Source organism: Heterodontus francisci, chromosome 1 (genome assembly GCF_036365525.1).
Source record: "Heterodontus francisci isolate sHetFra1 chromosome 1, sHetFra1.hap1, whole genome shotgun sequence".
NCBI classification, from domain to species: Eukaryota; Metazoa; Chordata; class Chondrichthyes; order Heterodontiformes; family Heterodontidae; genus Heterodontus; species Heterodontus francisci.
This window is the reverse complement of record NC_090371.1, coordinates 81,019,049-81,043,273: the sequence shown is the minus strand read 5'-3', so window position 1 is coordinate 81,043,273 and position 24,225 is coordinate 81,019,049. Positions and strand designations below refer to the sequence as shown.

The 24,225-nt window shown below is 41.2% G+C and overlaps 1 protein-coding gene across 4 annotated transcripts in view; it reads right to left on the bottom strand.

The window, feature by feature from the left end:
- Nucleotides 1-4,653: 4,653 nt before the first annotated feature.
- pik3c3 (phosphatidylinositol 3-kinase, catalytic subunit type 3) overlaps nt 4,654-24,225 on the bottom strand; it is a 153,234-nt gene continuing 133,662 nt past the window's right edge. For all 4 annotated transcript variants that reach the window (XM_068032629.1, XM_068032636.1, XM_068032642.1 and 1 more), the window contains 5 exons: nt 20,906-20,980; nt 18,184-18,352; nt 9,971-10,061; nt 5,739-5,864; nt 4,654-5,206 (listed from right to left, as the gene is read on the bottom strand). In XM_068032629.1, the coding sequence (XP_067888730.1) occupies nt 5,192-5,206; nt 5,739-5,864; nt 9,971-10,061; nt 18,184-18,352; nt 20,906-20,980 (476 nt within the window). In that variant the 3' untranslated portion in view covers nt 4,654-5,191. The remainder of the gene's footprint in view (nt 5,207-5,738; nt 5,865-9,970; nt 10,062-18,183; nt 18,353-20,905; nt 20,981-24,225) is intronic.

Here is a 24,225-nt window from a genome sequence, read left to right as displayed (position 1 = left end):
GGGGGCAACTCTGCACTTTGTGTATAGGAAGGGGAGGGGAACGGGGGCAACTCTGCACTGTGTGTATAGGAAGGGGGAAAGGAGGCAACTCTGCACTGTGTGTACAGGAAGGGTGAAAGGATGCAACTCTGCACTTTGTGTATAGGAAGGGGGAAAGGATGCAACTCTGCACTGTGTGTGTAGGAAGGGGGCAACTCTGCACTTTGTGTATAGGAAGGGGCAACTCTGCATTTTGCGTATAGGAAGGGGCAACTCAGCACTTTGTGTATAGGGAGGGGGAGAAGGGGGCAACTCTGCACTTTGTTAAACTGTCTGCAGGGCTGATAGCCTTTTAAAAATTGCACCAGCTTCCGCATGGGTGATGCTGTGACTGGCATTGCCAACGCCGACCCGCCTTGTGATTGGGCGCGAGGGTGAATGGTGTCAGCTGTGAATATGTAAAGTGGCTGCCTGCCGTAGAATCGCGGTGATGCGGCAACGCAGGTCCAGCGGGGGATGGTCGCCATTTTCTGTGTCTGCTTCAGGTCCCGGCGGCGGGACTACAAAATCCAGCCCAGTAAATGTGACAGTGCCATCCTGCCTTACAGCTCCATTCCATGAGTCAAAAACAATTAATTATGGCAAGATGCAGTAGTCAGTCATTATGGCACAGAAGGAGAGCATTCAGCCCATCAAATCTATGCTGGCTTTCCGTAGAGCAATCCAGTACGTCCCATTCCCCCACTCTACCTCCATAGCCCTGCCATGTTTGTTTCCCTCATCTAATTTCCTTTTGAAATCATTGATTTCACTGTTTCCACAACCCCCATAGTTCCAGATCATTACCACTTGCTGCGTAAAAAAGTTCTTCCTCACATCTCCCCTGCACCTTTTACCCAAAACATTATATTTATGTCCCCTAGTCCTTGTACCATTAAGTAATGAGAACAGCTTTTGATTACCTTAGTTTGTCCTGTCAATCTTGCACCTCTATCAAATCTCCCTTCAACCCCCTTTGCTCCAAGAACCCTAGCTTCTGTAACCAAACCTTCTACCAAAATCCCTCATCCCTGGAACTATTCTGCTAAATCTCCACTACACCCTCTAAAGGACCCTCCTTCCTAAAGTATGGTGACCAGAACTGGACATAATATTTTATAAACCCCTGGTTAGGCCACAACTTCCCTGCTTTTGTACTCAAAACCTCTATTGCTAATGACTCTATGTCCAGTCATCTTCAAGCTCTATGCACATGTACCCCCAGGTCCCAGTGCCCTTGCACTGTGCCATTAAACCCCTTCCCTATCCCTTCTGCCAAAATGCAAGATCTCACATTTTTCTGTTTAAATTCTGTCTGCCCATACTGCTAGCCCATTGCAGTTGATTAGTGACATCCTCACTGTTTGCCATACCTCCAAGTTTGGCATCATCAGCACATTTTAAAATTTTACTCTGTATTCTCTCATGCATAGAAGTGTGATGATGCAACATTCACTGATTAACTCTGAAGAGTTATGAAAAAATTAACTTTGTCTTTAAAAAAAAAACCTTTACTTTTAAGTGATCAATGGTCCAAAATGGCCACTGAAGAAAAAGTGAATTAGCCTTTTGTGTAAACAATCCGACAAAGACAAAGGACAAATCTTCAAAGCCAAAAAGTGTTCATGAAACCCATTGCACACCTATCCTAAAAAATTCCAGAATTGAATGCCTTCTTCTGAAACAAAGGAGGTGTGAAGTAGCCACATCCTGGGTCATTGTGCGATCACCATGGGGAGAAATCAGTGTGTCGCCCAACAGGAAGTGAGAGGTGACAGTTTTACCTTAAACAGACAGCCAGAGAGAGAGATTGACTCAGAAGGTGAAGCTACTTGTAACAGCTGGCATTCCAGCAAGCATATGCCCTGCTGAAAAAAATGACATCTACATCATACAGCAGTGTGTGCTGGAAGTAACCCACCATCTTCAACAGAACCTTCAATCAAGAGAGAAATCTACAATCAGCTCAGGCCTGCAAGTATCTAAAACTTGAGTCACAAGCGAATTCAACAAGTTTATCATAATCCTTCTTCCCCACTAAAATCCACCTACCCTCTTTTTCTTCTCTATCTGTTTCTGCTTGTGTGCAAGTGCACGCGTGCACCAATGCATGAGTGAATGTGGATGTGACAATTGCGGGATAAGGTGCATTGATCAATAACCAATTGACTTTGTTTTTTAAAGTCTACAAGAAAACCCGTCACCGTCTGTTTATTTGAAAAATAAAAACGACCAAGGTGCTAAACTCTTCATACAAAAACACTTGCTGCGGTCAAGTGGGGAGTCAAACAGGAGTCAAACCACCCACATCACACCACATGGCCATAATAATTCCAATATCCAAGACATTTATTTACATACATCAAAAAAGTAGTAGCCCTCACACTGACTCTTGGGCAACACTATCTATCGTCCTTCAGTATGAAAACAACCATTCACCACGACTCGCTATTTTTGATCCTTGTCAATTTTTTCTTTCATCCAAGTTGACACGAACCCTCCTATTCCATGAGCCTCAATTTTGTTAACCAGCCTTTATGTGGTTCATTGTCAAACACTTTCTTAAAATACATTTAGACAACAACCACTGCATTTCCTTCATTAACCTTCCTTGTTACTTCAAAAAAATTCAATTAGATTAGAGCACAATCTGCCTTTTACAAATCAGTGCTGGCTTTCCTTAAATAACTCAAACCTCTCCAAGTGCCGGTTTATATATGTAATGCTTTTTGGAAAATGTAGCAAATCACAAATTGCTCAAAATAGAAATGCTGGAAATACAGCTCAACAGGCAACATCTGTGAAGAAAGGAAAAAAAACATTCATTTCAGGCACAATCCTTTGTCAGAATGGGATGATGGTACAGATGAACAGCAGATGCTTAGTGCACTTTTCACAGAATCCGAAGCTTTAGGCATATTTCAATGCAGGAATGCTGATTGAAATATTGTTTTAAAAACTGGCAATGTAGTGTATTGGCCAGCATGATGTATCACATGACCAGTTTCTTAACTTTTCCCTAGTGTCCTACCTCTCCCAATCCAATCTGTCCTTCCCTCACTGTTTTGCCAGAGTTGACATTGAAGTAACTATCTTAACTATTTTCCCAGTGCAGATTCTGCACAGCTCATGTAACAATTCTTGAACCTGATCAATTATGGGGATATACAGCTGCTTGCACTGTTCACACATGTTCCAGATACTGCATAGAGACCACTGTTTTTTTTTGATAGTTGGCTGACAGGAACTTTATGCAAAACCCATAAAAAGTCTATCAGGGACAATGAATGGCATGGCCCTATAGTGTCTTGTGTGTTTAGCATGTTTTTTTAAGGCTACAGTGCTAGGGATTACTTTTTAAGCATACACAGAAATATAGGTGAAGCAAACTGATTATTTTATATACTTTACCATCCCATTGAACCACCTTCTTCCATTGTAAAGCTCAAGCTTATCACTTCTCATTGCACACCCCCATCAAAGTTGGAATTTTTGGTGTTGCGGATGTTTGCATCCTTTGCATTACATACAGATTGCTGATGTGGACACCATTACTCTAAGGGTAGTCTGATCAGTTTATAATTTACTTTAATAGAACTTCTGTTAACATTTTTTATAGCGGCATCTACATAGGGGCAATTTTACAAAATTGAACTGTGTGGAGCATACCTACCAGTAATGAAATTAGCGTATATTCCCAATACTTTCCACTCATTTAAAAAAAAAGGCTTGCAGGATAATTTGAAGGTGGTCATATTCCATGCACCTGTAGCCCTCATCTTTCTGGGTGGTTGAGGTTGTAGGAGCAGCTGAATAAGCTTCAATGACTTTCTGCACTGCAATTAGTAAATATTGCAGCCACAGTAGCCCTGTGGTGGCTGTCTAGGCTACACCACCATCACTCATTTATCTAGTGCATAACATAGTAAAATGGCCCAAGGGCCAGAGGTGTGATCATGGGGATGAAGTGCTGATTGCAGTGTCCTGAATGATGTCAACCTTCTTGAGTGTGATAGCTGCACAAATTTAGGTAATTGGGGAGTATTCCATCATACTGCTGATTTGGGCCTTGTAGGCAATGGGGAGATAAGTGTACTATTTGTTGCAAAATATCCAACGTCTGACCTGTGTCAGTAGCCATGGCATTTATGTGATTGGTGATCAGGACATTGGTGGGGAATTCAGTTGCTGACAATGCCATTGAATGTCAAAGAGCAATGGTAGATTCTGTCTTGTTGGAGATTGTTGTTGCCTGCCACTTGCATTACCACTATTAAGTCCAAGCCTGGCTGTCATCCAGCTCTTGCATGCATCCATACCCTCATACAGCATTATTTCAACGGCATGAATACTAATTATCAGCAAATAGTTCTTCTCCTGCCCTTATGATAGAGTGGACATCATTGAAGAATCAGCTGAAGATGACTGGCATACGACCCGGAGAAACTCTTGCAGTAATATCCTAAGACTACATACACAGGCCCTAGATAAAATCTGGATGGAAAAAAGACCACTCAAATCATTTTATTGCTCTATATACAGCACTGTTGAAATTACTAAATTTATTCATAAAAACTGCTCTAAAGCTCAATATGCATTTTTTCTCTATAGTTTACATAGGTCTTAGCTTAGGTGCGTGCATGTAGCTGACAGCTTCTCAACAAAAGTTGTTAATATCTTGTGCAAAACAGTTTGCACCAAAATTGAAAGATGGCATTTTAGGCAGTAACAGCATTAGATACAATTTACAACATAGTTCAAGCATTTTCATGATGACAGTTCAACTGCAAAAAATAAACCTGCTTTTTGGTATTTTCACTGTAATTGAATGGCAAAAGTCACAAAGATACAAATTTACTACAATATACAGCATGTTCATTTGGAGAACTCCAAGACCCATCAGAAAATAACTTTGCAGAAGTTTTCACTGGGATGCTGTTAAACACTTAGTTCAGTTTTCTCTCACTATTGGTCACTGAAACAGTTAGCACTATGAACATATATTCAAATATTTTGCTGTGCAAATTTAATACAGAACTTTTCCTTACAGTTAAATTATTTTACGAAAAGAACTGTTTTAATTTGTTCTTGTGCAGTAAACCTCAAATCTTGCAACAGATGAGGTTCCTTTTCAGTGGTCATGTCATATTCAGTTTCTACAGAAAGACAGAAGTCATCTTCTCCAGTACTAAAGAGAAAAAAGAAAATTGAGTGCTTAGTCATCTAGAAATTCACAACTAGCTTCTGCATTATAATTGCTTTCCTTATAGCTATATTATTCAAGCCAATTAAAACCTGAAAATAGTGTAAATTAACTTTTATAGCACACCTATGCTCACTGTGTCTATGAACTGACACAGAGATGGCTTACTTGAAATGCGCTCAAACTGATGCTGGAAATAGCGTCTCTCGATTAATTACATCGTTGCAATTTTAACAAAACCAAAAGAGCTGACAATGAAACATTTCCTCAGTTGTCATAAACACAGCCAAATAGCTGCAAATTTATATGGTTCTATTGTAAATGAGAACATTTGCAAAAAGATGGCCTTATATATGAAAGAACAGGGAAAGTCAGCAGATCATGGAACTACATATGCTGCAAGACTTTTAATAGGATAATGTTTCTAGGTGGATTAGATGATGTATTCGCTGATAATAAAGTTGAGAGAGTCCAATTTTTAAAGCTAAAAAAGAGGCAAGTTTTATTTGGTACCAACCTGAGCAAATTTGTGTATTTGTTCCACCACTGCAGCAAACAAGGCACCCACACTTTCATCGATCAAACTCTGCATGTAATGAACTGCCTCTTCATCAGAAAGATCCAGGCGGAATTTGTCCTGCACCTGTATGTAGAGGAGTGCATATAAATTAAATACACAAACAAATGTGTAACTTATAACAACAACTTTCAAACTTATTTTCACAATTAATTGCAGATAACAATAAATCAAGTACGAAGAAGTTTAGCTCTCGCTTTGTAAAGTACAGTATAATAAGGAAACAAATGTAAGGGCTCTAGTCACTGCAGGATCTGGTTTGTGTTTTCTCGGATATCTTGAACCATGGGTATAAGTCCAAGACCAAAATTAGCTCACCCACCAGGTACCTGCACCAATCCCAAGGGGGTCAGGTGCATCAAGCTCTATTGAGCTCAGATCTTTTTCAAATTACAATTTGATAATTCTTGTTCTCCAAATGAAGTCAATAGTTATGCAAGATGTTATGTTTAAGAAAGTGACATCTACAGTAGATTACTCCAAAGATGACAAAGAGCTTCACCATTTCTTCACATGTAAACAAAAGTTTGTAATTGTGCATACATTTGAGGCAGAGGCAAACACAAATTTGAAAGAAATGTTATTCTTTGGTTATACCTGAAATTTTTGAAATAACCTCTGTGCAAAAAAGACGACTTTTGTGACAGTAATATCTTACAACATGTTAGCACAAAATCTTTTAATTTTTTAAACTGGAAAATTTGCCCAGATTTAAAATTGCATCACTCAGCATTACTGGAAGTTGCCAATATGTCAGCTGCTTGCTATAAAAAAGGACAGAGATAAGTTGCAAACAAAGATGACAATTAATTCTACTCAGAACGTATATGGGATTGGAATTATGCCAGAAGACCTCAGTAAAAATGACAGAAAATTATTCTTGTTCAGCCTGAAATTGCTCTTCTGACAAGTTCAAGGCAATATATGGAAGGTTAACAGTTATGTGTGCCACAAAACAAGACCCAGAGGGTTGATTATTAAAAACAGACACGTTGCATCATTATTTCATCAGCATGTGCGCTAATATAACACCAGAAAAAAAGTTGGAAAAATATTTTCTAGAAAGATAAAAATGTAGTGCTTAATGTGTTCCATCAAGTAATAAAACTTAGTGGCTAACAAGGCATATCAATTACAAAAAATGCGAATCTAAAGTGGCCTAAAATGTCTGCACAGATAATCATTATGACAGTGATGGGATGTCTTCTACTATGGCACCTTCCACTGTTGCAAGGAAGCTTTATTACTTCATAGTTGAGTGAATTAAACAACATGTTCCATCATGTTGGGAAAACGTTTATTTATAAAACTGTGCTTGGTAAGAGTTCTCCTTTTTATGATTTTCTTACAGTTCTGTCGAGGTTCACTTTTCAATCTTTCCTTACATCAGGAAGGAACTCCAAAAGAAGTGGCATATAAGAGTATCCAGGGGCATTGAAGCGAGGAAAAAAATTATCAGCTGGAACAGGAAGCTCTGAGGCACCCCCGAATTAGAATTTAGATTAGTTCTATGTGCCACTGCAGAGTAGTTCCACAATGACAGATATTCACAAGGTTGTAAAAGCTAAAGAGGAAAATCCCATAGCAGACAAGGAGATTTTTATACTAGTATTTTAGATTTCAGACGTGATGAGAAAGAACTTGTAATTGGAAAGCATTACTTCCCTTCCCCCCACCACACGATAGTATGCTTTTCACTTCAAACATCCTGAAGAGAAAACATTAGGTAGGTGCTCAAAAGTGAAATCATTTAAAAAAGATCTTATTGTAATTAGGTTACTGCCCAATATCCCAAAAGTTAAGTTCAGAAAAAGTGCCTCCTCTGTCCCATCTGTATACACTTTTATACATACAAAAATTAGATGTTACAAGCTGCCCTTTTTATCCCTGTTATGCTGCGACAAAACAGAACATATTGAAATTTTAATTCGTGTCCTACACATAATTACCTTGCTAGCACTTCTGCTTTTCCATTTTTCATTCAGCTCACCTAAATCAAGGTTTAAATTTTTAACATGCCAGATGTCTGTACTAGACTAATGAAAGTATCCTGGTACAGTGATTACCTCTTACATCTGTCCTACAACATAAACAAAGCTTAATCAGAATTTTCTCACGATGAACACCACCAAAGTCACCTTCATTTGTACAAGAATATCTAACCACAAAGGTTATATCTTTAAAAAATTAAACAAAAAAAATCCTTTGTCATTTTAAGTTGGAGATGGAATCTCTCATCCACAACAATGCTGGAATCCAGCACTCGAGGACAAAAGAAAGCTGAAATGCTTATATTTATCGTCAGCCAAAAATGCAGAGTGGACAATCTTACTTGGCCTCCTCCTGAAGTCGACATGATAGGTGCCAGTATCAAGACGCTTTGGTTCATTCCACAGGAGCACTAACAATATCTCGACAGTAGGACTGAAGACCTGCATGCTAAATCTGGCTGCCACAGACCCAAACTGCTCCAATGCAGCTAGGACATTACCCAAACGAAAATATTGTTCAAGTATGTCCTATCCATAAAAAAAAATCTACCACAATTACCACCCTATTAATTATCAGCAAAAGAATGCATCAATACTGCCATCAAGCAAAAGCTACACATTCAGTTCAGGTTCCAAGAGTTACCTGACTCCAGATGATTCACAGCTTTGATCTAGACTCTGAAGTGCAGAACATCAGGAGAGGCAACAGTAGCCATCTCTGATGTGAAGGTAGCAAAGCAGCCTCGAGTCCGGAAACTAGAAGCCCTGGAAAATCTCTGACTTCTGGTGGATTGGGATGGGGTTCAAATGGAAATGATGCTCCAGTGGCGTTAGTCATTCCCAACAGAATATGGACAGCGTTGTCCAAGGCCAAAATCACTGCTGTCCTGGGACATCACTGCAGAATTCCTCAGGAAAGTATCCTCAGCCTAACCATCTTCAGTTGCTTTATTAATGAACTTCTCTCCATCATAAAAGGATAGGAATAGGAGTTTTCACTGACAATTCGATAATAAACTTCATTCTCAGCTCCTCTGATGAAATAGCAGGACTTGAGACAACATCCAGGCTGCTTCACAAGTAGCAGCTAATATCCTCACCACGAGTTCCAGGCAAGGCCATCTCCAACAATAAATAATTCAATTGCCTACTCCTGGTCTTCAATTACACCTCCATCGTTGATTTCACCATCAATCTCTTAGGGATTACCAATTACCAGAAGCGTCAGTGAATTTACCACATCAACACTGTGGGTATAAGAGGAAGACAAAAACTCGTTCTGCAGAGTCCAAATTAAAGCTACATGTTTGACCACAATCCTGTCACTGGACTCAATCTGTGGCTGCAGTATGCATTGCAGCAACTTATCAAACTTGTAGCAACAGCATCTCCCTGCCTTATAATCCCTAAACATGAAGGACAAAAGCAGCAATATTCTCCAAATCTCATCACCCTGACTTAATGACTTGATCATCGCTGAGTCAAAAATCATGAAATTCTCTCAAACATCACATAGGCTGGTGATTCAAGGTGGTCCACCACCACCTTCTCAGGGCAACCTAGGATGGGCAATAATTGCAGTTTTGCCAGTGTACCCATATCCAGAGAACTTTAAAAAAAAATGCCAACTTGCTCTCAATTCCTGTCTTTTCTCCTTGGTAAAAGTGACTGGACACTGCTCTCTCCTACAAGCTTTCATGAAGTACAAGTGGCAGTTATCGATTGCTTAACTGCACCTTCATGCTGCCAGGGCTGTTACACCTCTCTATTTGGCAAGAGTAGTTTCAATTTAAATCTAATAACTCTCGCTTACAGTGTAGTAACCAGTAATGACTGGGAGGATAAAAGAGATGTTTTTTGGGAGTGTGTGAAAAACACATGTTGGAAGATTGCATGGGTCTAATATATTAAAATGGCATTAGGAGCTCCCCTACCTCATGCCGTACAAGATATGCAAAATATAAGAACATGAAAAGTCTTCAACTCGAAAGGGCTACATTTTTTATAAGGTGTAAAATCAACCGCACTTAAAAAGGCACCAATAAACACCAATTTTGATTTGGATCCAAAAAATTCGATTTTATTGTATTAGAATAATTGTATTATCTAAAATTGAGTGTCAAGTTTTATTTTAAACATTATACACCAGGAAGCAAATTAAGTGACTTGTTTTAAGATTACCTTTTTCACAGTCTTGTCAGGCTCCAGAGCAATATCTGGAATATTGGCATCCACCATTAGTGAGAAAAGATTCAGAATTAGATTAGAATATCTGGAAAAGGAGTAAATATTTTGGTGATGTGGATATTGAATGGTCTGCTTTGCATTCACATTTACAAATATGTATTTCAAGCTGAAAATTGCTACTATTGGAGAGAAATTAATTTAAGTATTTGTGACTTTGCACAGTATTGAGCAAAAAGGATTCTGTATAAGATTTTAGATATATGATTCGTGGATAAAACAATATCAAAGTTCAGAGGCCAAATTACAGGATCAAAGTAGAAATCTTTAAAAAAAACATTACATTCAATGACAGTTATGTATGAGTTATAAATAATGAAAAGCTTCACATCATGCAGGGATTTTTTTTCCCTAAAAATAGCCACCATCATGCCTCCTGTTTTTATTGTGCAGAGACATTTAAACAAGTTGTTTAATGACTGCAAGGTCCAATTCGGGTGACTAGAACTGCAGTATTTCCGATACATCCAGTGAACACAATACAGCAACAATATCACCTCTATTGACTAAACCTTTCTCTATTAATTGCATTTGACACCAACTAGTCCAATTATGTAAAAGATCCATTTTGTTCTGAACTGGCTTGAATTGTTCATTATATGCCCTGCCTGTTTTTGGATAACCTGCAGACTTAAGAATTGTGCTTTTATGTACCCATTCCAAGTCAGTAGCAGCAGCATGGGTCTGAAGATAAACCTTTGTTATCTCGCTGGCAATGTTTCTTCCCTAAAAAGACCTAATTTATGGCTACCTACCACTTCTAAGTAAAGCCAATTCTCCAACCAATAAATTTACATCCTGACTTCTTACTATATCTGTGATTTGCTGATGTAAAACTTTATCAAAATCTATGTATTCGCAGCACATTCCCTCTTCAAGTCAAATAACATCTTTGAAAAACTCAAGCTGTAGTTAAAAAACACCTTTCTCCCTGGATGTTAAATGACCAATATGTAACCAATTATGCCTTTCATCCACTGGAATTTGGTAGTATAGGAAATGACCATTTGGTTCACTGCACTTTTCAAGCCGAGTTTGTTGAGTTTCCCCTCCAGAAACATGCACTCCTTATAAGTGTTATAAGAACAGTACAGCACAGGAACAGGCCATTCGGCCCTCCAAGCCTGCATCGATCTTGATGCCTGCCTAAACTAAAACCTTCTGCACTTCCGGGGACCGTATCCCTCTATTCCCATCCTATTCTTGTATTTGTCAAGATGCCTCTTAAACGTCGCTATTGTACCTGCTTCCACCACCTCCCCCGGCAGCAAGTTCCAGGCACTCACTACCCTCTGTGTAAAGAACTTGCCTCGCATATCCCCTCTAACCTTAAACCTATGTCCCCTAGTCACTGACTCTTCCACCCTGGGAAAAAGCTTCTGACTATCCACTCTGTCCATGCCGCTCATAACTTTGTAAACCTCTATCATGTCACCCCTCCACCTCCGTCGTTCCAGTGAAAACAATCCGAGTTTATCCAACCTCTCCTCATAGCTAATGCCCTCCAGACCAGGCAACATCCTGGCAAACCTCTTCTGTACCCTCTCCAAAGCCTCCACGTCCTTCTGGTAGTGTGGCATCCAGAATTGCACGCAATATTCTAAGTGTGGCCTAACTAAAGTTCTGTACAGCTGCAGCATGATTTGCCAATTTTTATACTCTATGCCCCGACCGATGAGGGCAAGCATGCTGTATGCCTTCTTGACTACCATATCCACCTGCGTTGCCACTTTCAGTGACCTGTGGACCTGTACGCCCAGATCTCTCTGCCTGTCAATACTCCGAAGGGTTCAGCCATTTACTGTATACTTCCCACCTGCATTAGACCTTCCAAAATGCATTATCTCACATTTGTCCGGATTAAACACCATCTGCCATTTCTCCGCCCAAGTCTCCAACTGATCGATATCCTGCTGTATCCTCTGACAATCCTCATCACGATCCGCAACTCCACCAACCTTTGTGTCGTCCGCAAACTTACTAATCAGACCAGCTACATTTTCCTCCAAATCATTTATATATACTACAAACAGCAAAGGTCCCAGCACTGATCCCTGCGGAACACCACTAGTCACAGCCCTCCATTCAGAAAAGCACCCTTCCACTGCTACCCTCTGTCTTCTATGACTGAGCCAGATCTGTATCCATCTTGCCAGCTCACCTCTGATCCCATGTGACTTCACCTTTTGTAGCAGTCTGCCATGAGGGACCTTGTCAAAGGCTTTACTGAAGTCCATATAGATAACATCCACTGCCCTTCCTTCATCAATCATCTTCGTCACTTCCTCAAAAAACTCAATTAGTGAGACACGACCTCCCCTTCACAAAACCATGCTGCCTCTCGCTAATAAGTTCGTTTGTTTCCAAATGGGAGTAAATCCTGCCCCGAAGAATCCTCTCTAATAATTTCCCTACCACTGACGTAAGGCTCACCGGCCTATAATTTCCTGGATTATCCTTGCTACCCTTCTTAAACAAAGGAACAACATTGGCTATTCTCCAGTCCTCTGGGACCTCACCTGTAGCCAATGAGGATGCAAAGATTTCTGTCAAGGCCCCAGCAATTTCTTCCCTTGCCTCCCTTAGTATTCTGGGGTAGATTCCATCAGGCCCTGGGGACTTATCTACCTTAATGCTTTGCAAGACATCCAACACCTATGATCCTAATTTTTTTGGGGGGGGGGAGATGGTGGGGGGAATCTGCAGTGTGCCTTTAAGACAGCAAAGGATCAGCATTGCATTAAGAACAAGCAAGCCTCAGGAGTTAGAGAAGGTGTATTCTGATTGCCGTTGAATACAGCCATGCAGAGAGGAAGAACAAGTCAGCCTCAGACGTTACCAAGGAAAATGCATCTTGGTTGCCCTGGATACAGCCATTCGGAGACCAAGGACAGGATATACAATCATGCCGTTTAATTTTGAAACTAGTTCAAAAACTGGCTTTTGCAGAGACAGTTGAGACAGACACTGACTGTCTGCCAGCAAGTACTGAAGGAAATAGGAGCACTCTCCCTCGGTCTGTTTATACCCTATTTATTATATACTCAGAAATCTGAAAAGTCAAGCTCGATTAATTTCTTAAAAGAAATTAACCAATTACTTTAACTACTGAACTGTAATTGCTGAATTCATCGCTGGAAAAGAACAGGAGCATCACTTCGGCTGCTGAACTACACTACTTACTATCCTACCGTTGAACCTTTTTTCCCCCCATCGGACGGCTGCGAGGACTTCAAGCAACCCTGGACTGTTCCACATTTGAAGATTCCACTTCGGCAGGAGTCTAAATCTGCAAGGACTTTTTTTTTTACATATGTTGTTTATATCTTAGAGTTGAAGAGTTTAGTTTTTCTAATAAACAGTTAATTAGTTGATCAAAAGACATGTGGTTTGGTTAGCCTCATTCAGGGGTTAATAGATGGTTCAATTTGGCTGTAGTTTTCTTTAATTTGGAAAATTTAAAGTGATATGTTAGGCGATCTGTGGAGAGACGGGACTGAATTGACAGTGCATTTCTCCCACTACAATCGGAATCATATTTTGATTGGGGGCTTTGACTTGAGCGGTCGGTCGTAACAATAATCAGGCATTTTATCTGTCATTGTCTTGATTTACCAGCCATCAATTAATTATTTGTTACAAAGTAATTCTTTACACATTTATTTCATATGCTCATGACATTCGTGTACAAATACTTTGCCTTTGTCTCTATTTTTGTTTCTCCATTAATGTTGTCCTTTGTTTCTTCCTCTCCTCCCTCATACTTGAGCATTCTCCTTTGCAGTCTACAGTGCCCTAGGGAGTTTGCAGGCCATTTAACCCATTAACTCCCTCTTAGCAACTGATGTTGTTGATTCCTTCTTTTCTTCCAACCTTACTAAAATGGCCTTTCTTCTATCCCAGTGAACGTTAGTAGCCGAATCATCCTTGCCAGCTTTTTCTCTTTACCGATGCTGATTGACCTGCTTTGCTTCCAGCATTTTGTTTTTATTTCAGATTTCTAGAATTTACAGGGTTTCCTTTTTAATCTATTGTTAGCGCTGTTATGATTTAACCCAGAATATTTTAAAGGAAAAAGCTATGGGGTTAAAGTGTATTTCGTGAGCCAAACAGTAGGATTCAGTTGAATACCAGAATCAAGTTACTTCAGTACACAGTTTACTCCCAATAGGTCATGAGAATAATCAAATGCCTGACTCAAAGCTACTCCATCTATATCGGGGATGGCTTTAGAATTTCATGTGGGGAAGGGGTGGGGGGGCAGGGGTGCGAGGACTTAAGTCATCTCTAGCTTCTACTCTATTTTCTGCCATATTAAATCTACTCACCTGAATTATAGTTTTATGGAGGCAACAGAATAAAAAGTTTGCAAATAATTGTAAAAAATCTCTGTACCGTCCAGATAATTATTTTGGGCCTCCTTATCTCGAGAGACAATGGATACGCGCCTGGAGGTGGTCAGTGGTTTGTGAAGCAGCGCCTGGAGTGGCTATAAAGGCCAATTCTAGAGTGACAGACTCTTCCACAGGTGCTGCAGAGAAATTTGTTTGTCGGGGCTGATACACAGTTGGCTCTCCCCTTGCGCCTCTGTCTTTTTTCCTGCCAACTATTAAGTCTCTTCGACTCGCCACATTTTAGCCCTGTCTTTATGGCTGCCCGCCAGCTCTGGCGAACGCTGGCAACTGACTCCCACGACTTGTGATCAATGTCACAGGATTTCATGTCGCGTTTGCAGACGTCTTTAAAGCGGAGACGTGGACGACCGGTGGATCTGATACCAGTGGCGAGCTCGCTGTACAATGTGTCTTTGGGGATCCTGCCATCTTCCATGCGGCTCACATGGCCAAGCCATCTCAAGTGCCGCTGACTCAGTAGTGTGTACAAGCTGGGGATGTTGGCTGCCTCGAGGACTGCTGTGTTGGAGATATGGTCCTGCCACCTGATGCCAAGTATTCTCCGGAGGCAGCGAAGATGGAATGAATTGAGACGTCGCTCTTGGCTGGCATACGTTGTCCAGGCCTCGCTGCCATAAAGCAAGGTACTGAGGACACAGGCCTGATACACTCGGACTTTTGTGTTCCGTATCAGTGCGTCATTTTCCCACACTCTCTTGGTCAGTCTGGACATAGCAGTGGAAGCCTTACCCATGCGCTTGTTGATTTCTGCATCTAGAGACAGGTTACTGGTGATAGTTGAGCCTAGGTAGGTGAACTCTCGAACCACTTCCAGAGCGTGGTCGCCAATATTGATGGATGGAGCATTTCTGACGTCCTGTCCTATGATCTTCGTTTTCTTGAGGCTGATGGTTAGGTCAAATTCATTGCAGGCAGCCGCAAACCTGTCGATGAGACTCTGCAGGCACTCCTCAGTGTGAGATGTTAAAGCAGCATCGTCAGCAAAGAGGAGTTCCCTGATGAGGACTTTCCATACTTTGGACTTCCCTCTTAGACGGGCAAGGTTGAACAACCTGCCCCCTGATCTTGTGTGGAGGAAAATTCCTTCTTCAGAGGACTTGAACGCATGTGAAAGCAGCAGGGAGAAGAAAATCCCAGAAAGTGTGGGTGCGAGAACACAGCCCTGTTTCACGCCACTCAGGATAGGAAAGGGCTCTGATGAGGAGCCACCATGTTGAATTGTGCCTTTCATATTGTCATGGAATGAGGTGATGATACTTAGTAGCTTTGGTGGACATCTGATCTTTTCTAGTAGTCTGAAGAGACCACGTCTGCTGACGAGGTCAAAGGCTTTGGTGAGATCAATGAAAGCAATGTAGAGGGGCATCTGTTGTTCACGGCATTTATCCTGTATCTGACGAAGGGAGAACAGCATGTCAACGGTCGATCTCTCCGCACGAAAGCCACACTGTGCCTCAGGGTAGACGTGCTCGGCCAGCTTCTGGAGCCTGTTCAGCGCGACTCTAGCAAAGACTTTCCCGACTATGCTGAGCAGAGAGATTCCAAGGTCGTTGTTGCAGTCACCGCGGTCACCTTTGTTTTTATAGAGGGTGATGATATTGGCATCGCGCATGTCCTGTGGTACTGCTCCCTTGTCCCAGCACAGGCAAAGCAGTTCATGTAGTGCTGACAGTATAGCAGGCTTGGCACTCTTGATTATTTCAGGGGTAATGCTGTCCTTCCCAGGGGCTTTTCCGCTGGCTAGAGAATCAATGGCATCACTGAGTTCCGATTTGGTTGGCTCTATGTCCAGCTCATCCATGACTGGTAGAGGCTGGGCTGCATTGAGGGCAGTCTCAGTGACAGCATTCTCCTTGGAGTACAGTTCTAGGTAGTGCTCAACCCAGCGGTCCATTTGTTCGCGTTGGTCAGTGATTATGTCCCTCGATTTAGATTTGAGGGGGGGGGGCGATCTTCTTGATGGTTGGCCCAAGAGCTCTCTTCATGCCATCATACCTTCCTCTGATGTTTCCGGTGTCTGAGGCCAGCTGAATATGACTGCATAGGTGTTGCCAGTAGTCGTTTGCGCAACGCCTAGCTGTTCTTTGTGCAGTACTTCTGGCTGCTTTAAGTGCTGCGGATGTTAAATCGCTGGGGGCTTTCTTGTAGTTCAAAAGTGCAATGCGCTTAGCGGCTATGACAGGTTCCAGCTCTTCATTATGAGATTGAAACCAGTCTGCATTTCTCTTCGCACTTTTGCCGTAGGTGGTCAAAGCTGACTCATAGATGGCGTCTCTGATGTGGGCCCACTTCCTGTGGGAGTGTTTTGAAGGGCTGTTACAAAAATTTCTAAATTTACTTGTAACAGCTGTGGGTGAGAAATTCTGCTCGTGTTGATGCGCGGGTGGCCCTTCTGCTTGGAATGATGCAACTTCTTTGGTCTGAGCCTAACCTTGCTGCACACCAGGGAGTGGTTTGTGTTGCAGTCCGCACTGTGGAAGCTGCGTGTGATTTGAACACTGTTTAAGGCGGCTCGCCTTGTGACAATGAGGTCTGGCTGGTGCCAACGACGTGATCTTGGGTGCCTCCATGAAACCTGGTGACAGGGTTTAGTGTGAAAGAACGAGTTGGTGATGCAGAGGTTATGATAGGTACACAACTCAAGCAGTCTCTGCCCGTTCTCATTCATCCTTCCAACGCCATAGCGCCCAAGGCAGGAGGGCCATGAGTCATGGTCGGCCCCAACCCTGGCATTAAAGTCCCCCAGCAGGAATAGGTGTTCGGTGTTGGGGATGCTGCTAATACTGCACAAGAATTGGGCACTGGTATCTTTGATAGATGCCGCTTTTTGGACTACATTTGCTCAACCTGCTGTTATGCTCTAACAGATTAAAATATTTATCAAAATAGCATTAAAATGTAGATAGTTTTATTTTGTAAATGTAGCAATGCATTCTTACGGCAATGACAAAGAAATGCAAGGAGGAAGAGGATGGAGAACATTTCATGTTCTAATGTATCAGTGTATGATATTTACTCTGAAGTAGGTTAACTATCTGAAAATGTGCAGGCATGGACAGCAAGAGACATGAAAACTGAAATTAGCATTTTTTAAAAGAATAAACTATGAGGTTACTAATTTGCAACAGCACTATTGCAGGATACATTTCACTCTTGTTAACTGAAATAATTTCCGCTCAAAAGATTTTTTTTAAACTAACAGAAAAGCGTCAACCTGGTTCAGTGGTGGCCTCAAAAGCTCATGGGTTCAAGCCTCACTCCAGACACTCGGGCACATGATCTAGGCTGACACTTTAATGCAGTACTGAGGAATTGCTGCATTGGAGGAGATCGTGTCTTTCAGAGGAGACATTAAACCGAGGCCCCATCTTCCCTCTCAGTTGGATGTAAAAGATACTCCATATAGAACCACCAAAGCAGATTATCTGCCCCGTTAAATCATTGGTGTTGGTGGGACCTTGCTGCGTGCAAATTGGCTGCCACTTTTACCTAAATAAAAGTGACTACACTTCAAAAGTACTTTATTAGGTGTGAAGCACTTTTGGGACATCAGGAGGATGTAAACATTGTTCTATAAATGTAACATTTTGCTCTCCAATTTGAGGCTCGTCTGTGCTATGTTTGCAAACCAGAGAGTTTTAAAACTTGGAACAGGTACTTTTTTCAAAGGCTTTTGCTCAAAAACAAGCTCTCCTTAGAGTGATGTCGTGAAATGGAAATTGTGACACAGATTACCTTCTCAGGTGGAGAAAAGCAGTGTAACACTGTTTACGGAATTCTTGGTACTGTTCACTCTGCATTCCACCCATTCCTTCCACCATCTCCTTACTCAGCTTCATGGGGGGTGGCAGAGGCTTAGGGTCACGACCCAAAATATATCCAAAGTCTATGTGAAACAATTTCCCTGCAGCAGCACAAAGCAAAGTAATCACAGATTAATCATCTTAGTACTTTGCATTTTAAAAAACAGCATAACTTCAAAATTGAGTGATTACTGGCTGAAGAAAATTGGCAAGCATAATGGCTCATCAAACCTTCAGCATAGCCAATCTTCAACATAACGCTAAACAAGCTGGTTTTACATTTATAACTCACACTGCATAAATAGTTCTTTCTGGAATGCAAGCCTGGATGTTGTAACATTTTGGGATTGGAATTCCTTTAGGCCTGTTTTGAGGCCTTTTCCACCTAGAGGGCCAATTTCTACCCTTGAGTTATATACAAGAATTTTTCATTGTGCATGCAAGATGATCATGTATACATTTATAAAAACTCCCTTTTCCTCAACTCAAATTTATGAGCAGGCTGAGATAGTCTACACTTGCAATCAATTCTGTCCCTTATTCAATTCAGCAAACCCTCCAGCAAAGTGGGAAAATTATATTTTCTAGACAGGTTTCATCTCCCTCTTGTTTTTAAGAAATCAATTTCTCTCCAAACTACATAAGAACTGTTGCCACAAAGCAGAATGATTCATCTTAACCTATAGCATGCAAAATATAAAACACTGGAATGTTGATTTATTTGTACTTTACAGATCAGGTGACATTGATCACAAGTCGTGGGAGTCAGTTGCCAGCATTCGCCAGAGCTGGCGGGCAGCCATAAAGACAGGGCTAAATTGTGGCGAGTCGAAGAGACTTAGTAGTTGGCAGGAAAAAAGACAGAGGCGCAAGGGGAGAGCCAACTGTGCAACAGCCCCAACAAACAAATTTCTCTGCAGCACCTGTGGAAGAGCCTGTCACTCCAAAATTGGCCTTTATAGCCACTCCAGGCGCTGCTTCACAAACCACTGACCACCTCCAGGCGCGTATCCATTGTCTCTCGAGATAAGGAGGCCCAAAAGAACAGATCAGGTATAGATTTGATCACCCAACCAGTAATGTTTCCTTTGTGCAGTCAAGTATTTTCTCCATTACATTGTCCCTGCTTTTGCCAATCTTGAATGATAGGCTCATTCTAAGTACTCATGCAAGAATCCATCTATAAATGAGTGCTGCCCAATAGTACTGCACATTTCCCTTGGGTACCAATTTAACACCAGCTACGCAAAAAATGGTTGCAGAAAATTCAATGTTAACTGTCAGTATTCCAGTCAACTGAGTTCCTGGTGACCCACTGACTCGCTTCATTCAATATATTATTTTTGCAGCTGGAAGGAAAGTAGAGCAAGTGAGAAAAATACATGGACAAGAATTTTTAAAAATTGGAATGTTTTGAAAATGTAATTTTTGAAATGTTTGCAATCAATTGATTGTTCCATATTTCACTCTATACATCAACCTGGTTAGTGCCAGCACAAATAAGGAAAGGTCTATTTATATATACAAACCTTTAATGTTGAATTAATATACCAAAGTACTTCTGAGGACAAATCAAAAAAAAGGACAGTATTCAACTGGCAAATCTAACCAAATCCAGGGGGAGTGAGCTATGCAAGAATACAACACAATTCTTTAAAATATGTCTAACTCATTTAATTATTTAGCATAAGGTGGTTTTCAAAACTTGAAGGGGGACTGAATGAAAACATGGCCCCTTGTGATTTCTAGTCAGTGCTGTCAGTTTACTATCAGAGTGTTCATAGAAGATCTTCCAAACGAAGTGATTTACTATAAATGCTGACAAACATATCGCACAGAGCTGATGGATTGCAGTGGCTGAGATCAATCATTTAAATTCGAGAATACCAATAGACAGAACAACTGAGTATCTATAGTGCAGGAGAAGAAAATAAAATATATTCATGATAATTTTATATTTTCTAATGTTATCCCTTTCTGAAAATGAAAAAAAAAATGTAATTACAGATTGAAAGAAAATCACAAGAGCTATAAAGAACAAGATTACTGAAATTCTCCACTAAAATATATACTAATTTTGTTTATACCTAGTTTTCCCAATTCAAGGAAAACTCATTTGACAACATGTTTAGGCAATTAGAGTTAACATGGTCATGTCTTGAAAGGGAGGGGAAAAAAGGCCCTGAAGATTAAACAAAATGGTTGTTAATGCAATGTAACAGTTGCACATTGACAATCAAGATCATGAAGCAATATTAAGTACTATTCTGACACACATGTGCGCGCGCATACACACACACAAACACACTGCAACAGCCCAGAGCAAAAATCCAAAGACTTATGATTTTAGGCCTGTACAAACATGCAATTTGGAGCCATATAAAAATGGCATGCAGCAATATGCTACACTGTACCTTCGACTGATGTCCTAAAGGCAGTGTTACAAAATAGATACGCAGTGCCATCTGCTGAATTTTTACTCAAACTGAGACTATTAACAAATAACATCTTAACAAATCTTAAACCAAAATCACCTTCAGTACATCTCAATGTCAGTTTTAGAAATGTGAAAGAGAATGGACTCAAGTAATTACAAAAATGATAAAAGGCTCTGGACTAGAGTGACAAAAGTGGTACATTTCTTGGAAACTTACCAGTCTTTGTCAGCAGCAGGTTATCCAAATGTCTGTCTCCAACTCCAAGTATGTATGTAATCACACAATATCCAGCTGTCAACAAAATTAAATGGCTTAATAAAAATATTTTAAACTTCAGACAGGTGAAATTCATGGAAACTCCCATCTCTCCAAGCTTATATTTTTCAGCCAAAACCAATAAAACTCATTTTATAGTAACAAAGTCCACTCAAATATAATAATTACTGTAATATTACCCTTACCCTAGCAAGAATTTTGAGGCTAAAAAAATTTGTATCAACTTGCCCAGTGACCATCCTTGAAATTACACCACAGGAATACTAGCATACAAATGCTTAACGCTTCATCTGAAATTCCTCTCAATGCATTCTATTCTACTCCTACTCAATGCCTTCCTGTCTGTTCTACCTTCAATCTTTCATTTAACTTTTTGCTTCTGCCTCTGTGCTCCTACTGCCCAATTAAAACAAAACTGCCATATGACTGGCTAGGAATCAAAAGGTATATTTTCCACCCAACTGAAGATTGACAGGTCACACCTTAAAAGGTGACCTAGTCAATCAGATATTTTCTTTTCTGCAGCAATTGCAGGAAGGGGGTTCCAACAAAAATATCTGCTGGCAGTCCCTGCACTAAGACAGTGTCCAGGTGGGCCCACAAGACTCAAAAGTTTAGTTAAGAGCTGGTTTTATTAGAAATTTTATTTAACAAATTCATAATTCCTGCATGGAGCTTCACCTGCCAATCAGGAATTTGGCTGATTATCTCTTTCAATACAATGCAAGGAATATAGTGCGAGTCACACTTGAATTTTTGATGGATGCTCCTGGCAGATGGAATTTTTTTAAAAAGTTAGATTTTTCAGAGAATATTTAGTATTTGTAGATCTGCTAAAATGATCAAGAACTATTCAATATATGGATTAAAATATTAAAGGTAAACATTCGGGAATGCAAGAAACTGCTATTTGGGAAAATCGTAAACCCACACTACTTTTTTTTTTTTAAGTTAACCGTTCAAATTGTTTAGCAGAGAGACTGCCCCTACCTCGAGAATAGGTCAACCACATTTCACCAAAACGTGGAGGACAATTAAAACTAATATAAAAAGTCTGGTCAGAATTAGATGGAAAGCTGAATATAAGTTAAAGACCTTTCCATACCATCAGACCATACAACATTTCTGGAGCATTAAGTATGGCGTTGATGAGTGAATACAGGAAAAAGGGAAGCAGAGAGGAAATTGTCAAAAAAAATCTAATTCTCCAGCAACGTCATACTGGTCCCACCTTCTTTTACTAGATGTATAGAGACCATTCTTTTACTTTAGTCCATTGGGTCATTATGATTCTGTACAAAACAGCTTTAATCCATTTACCTGGCAAGATACCAGTTAGCCTTTTGGATATGGGTAACCACCTTTGATTTATTGTACAAGTCAGAAATACTTAATATCAACTTCAAACATTGTATGGCTTTTAAAAACTATGAAAAGGACACTACTGTGAACACTAGGAACAAGTGCTATTTGGTTGAGTATTTGGCCCCCTCATTCCCAGGGTTACTCAATATATAGTGTTATTGATTTACTTTACAGAAAAGCTATTTTTAAAATACTTTTTGCAAACATTCAAAATAAAATTAGAATTTTACAGAACAGCTTCAATGGGACAAATGGCTTTTTTTGCTATGCACAGAGTCCCATTCCCTCGCTCTATTCTCTGTACCCACCTAGATTTACTTTTCAAGACTCCATCCCTCTCCCTAGTAACTGTCCAAGGCTGAACCAGACAGTTTACAAGCTTGGTGTCACATTTGATCCAGAGATGAGCTTGTGTCCACATATCCCTGCCATCACGAAGAATGCCTGTTTCCATCTCCGTAACGTTGCCCAGTGCTGCCTCTGTTCAGTGCATCATCTTGTTACGACCAGGTGAGGAAGGAGTCTAGGGCTCCCAGGCTCCCCCCTCAGCCTTTTCCTGGTTTGGCCCGAACAGTTTTAACTTTTAAAACACTGTGTTTTTAGCTTTAGTTTAGTTTAGTTTAGTTTAGTTTAGAGACTCCCTCGGAGTCCTTGCTCACTGCTCTCTAACAGTAATTGCAAAGAAATCAACCAGACAGGTTTTCTCAGATTTAAACAAGGTGCAATATTATTAACCTTAAAACTCTAACTCAGTTAAAACTACTAAGAATACGCGACACGACCACGCTAGGATGCATACGCGATACACACACAAATAGAGACAAAGGAAGAGGAAGAATTAAGGGGGAAAGGTTTTAAGTAATAGCTGGAATTCAGTTACTGGTTCTGGGTTGGATGTAAAGTCTTGGATTGAAGTCAAGTCTTGCAGTTCTCGTTGGGGCCCAGTGCATACTTTCAAACTTGTTTAGCTGCTACCAGAAGGCTGCAAGAGTCTTCTGTCTTGAGTTGCTTCCGTGAGTCCCTGGAACTTTGCATATGAGACAGAGAGAGGGGGGGGAGAGACAGAGAGAGGGGGGGGAGAGACAGAGAGAGGGGGGGGAGAGACAGAGAGAGGGGGGGGAGAGACAGAGAGAGGGGGGGGAGAGACAGAGAGAGGGGGGGGAGAGACAGAGAGAGGGGGGGGAGAGACAGAGAGAGGGGGGGGAGAGACAGAGAGAGGGGGGGGAGAGACAGAGAGAGGGGGGGGAGAGACAGAGAGAGGGGGGGGAGAGACAGAGAGAGGGGGGGGAGAGACAGAGAGAGGGGGGGGAGAGACAGAGAGAGGGGGAGAGACAGAGAGAGGGGGAGAAACAGAGAGAGGGGGAGAAACAGAGAGAGGGGGAGAAACAGAGAGAGGGGGAGAAACAGAGAGAGGGGGAGAAACAGAGAGAGGGGGAGAAACAGAGAGAGGGGGAGAAACAGAGAGAGGGGGAGAAACAGAGAGAGGGGGAGAAACAGAGAGAGGGGGAGAAACAGAGAGAGGGGGAGAAACAGAGAGAGGGGGAGAAACAGAGAGAGGGGGAGAAACAGAGAGAGGGGGAGAAACAGAGAGAGGGGGAGAAACAGAGAGAGGGGGAGAAACAGAGAGAGGGGGAGAAACAGAGAGAGGGGGAGAAACAGAGAGGGGGAGTGCTCTCTTCTTGAAGTTCAATTGCAGTCTCTTCCAAAAACTGTTTTGTGAGCACAATTCAATTAACTCTAGGTTGACCAGCAGGGTAGATATGTGACTAACTTCTTGTTTGAAACCACCTCGTCTGTGAGGTTTGTAGATTCCTCCAAGCTTACCAGACAATCTCAGTGGGGGGGGGCTGGGGGAGATGGAATGCTGGCTCTTACACATTCAAACTCTCAATGTC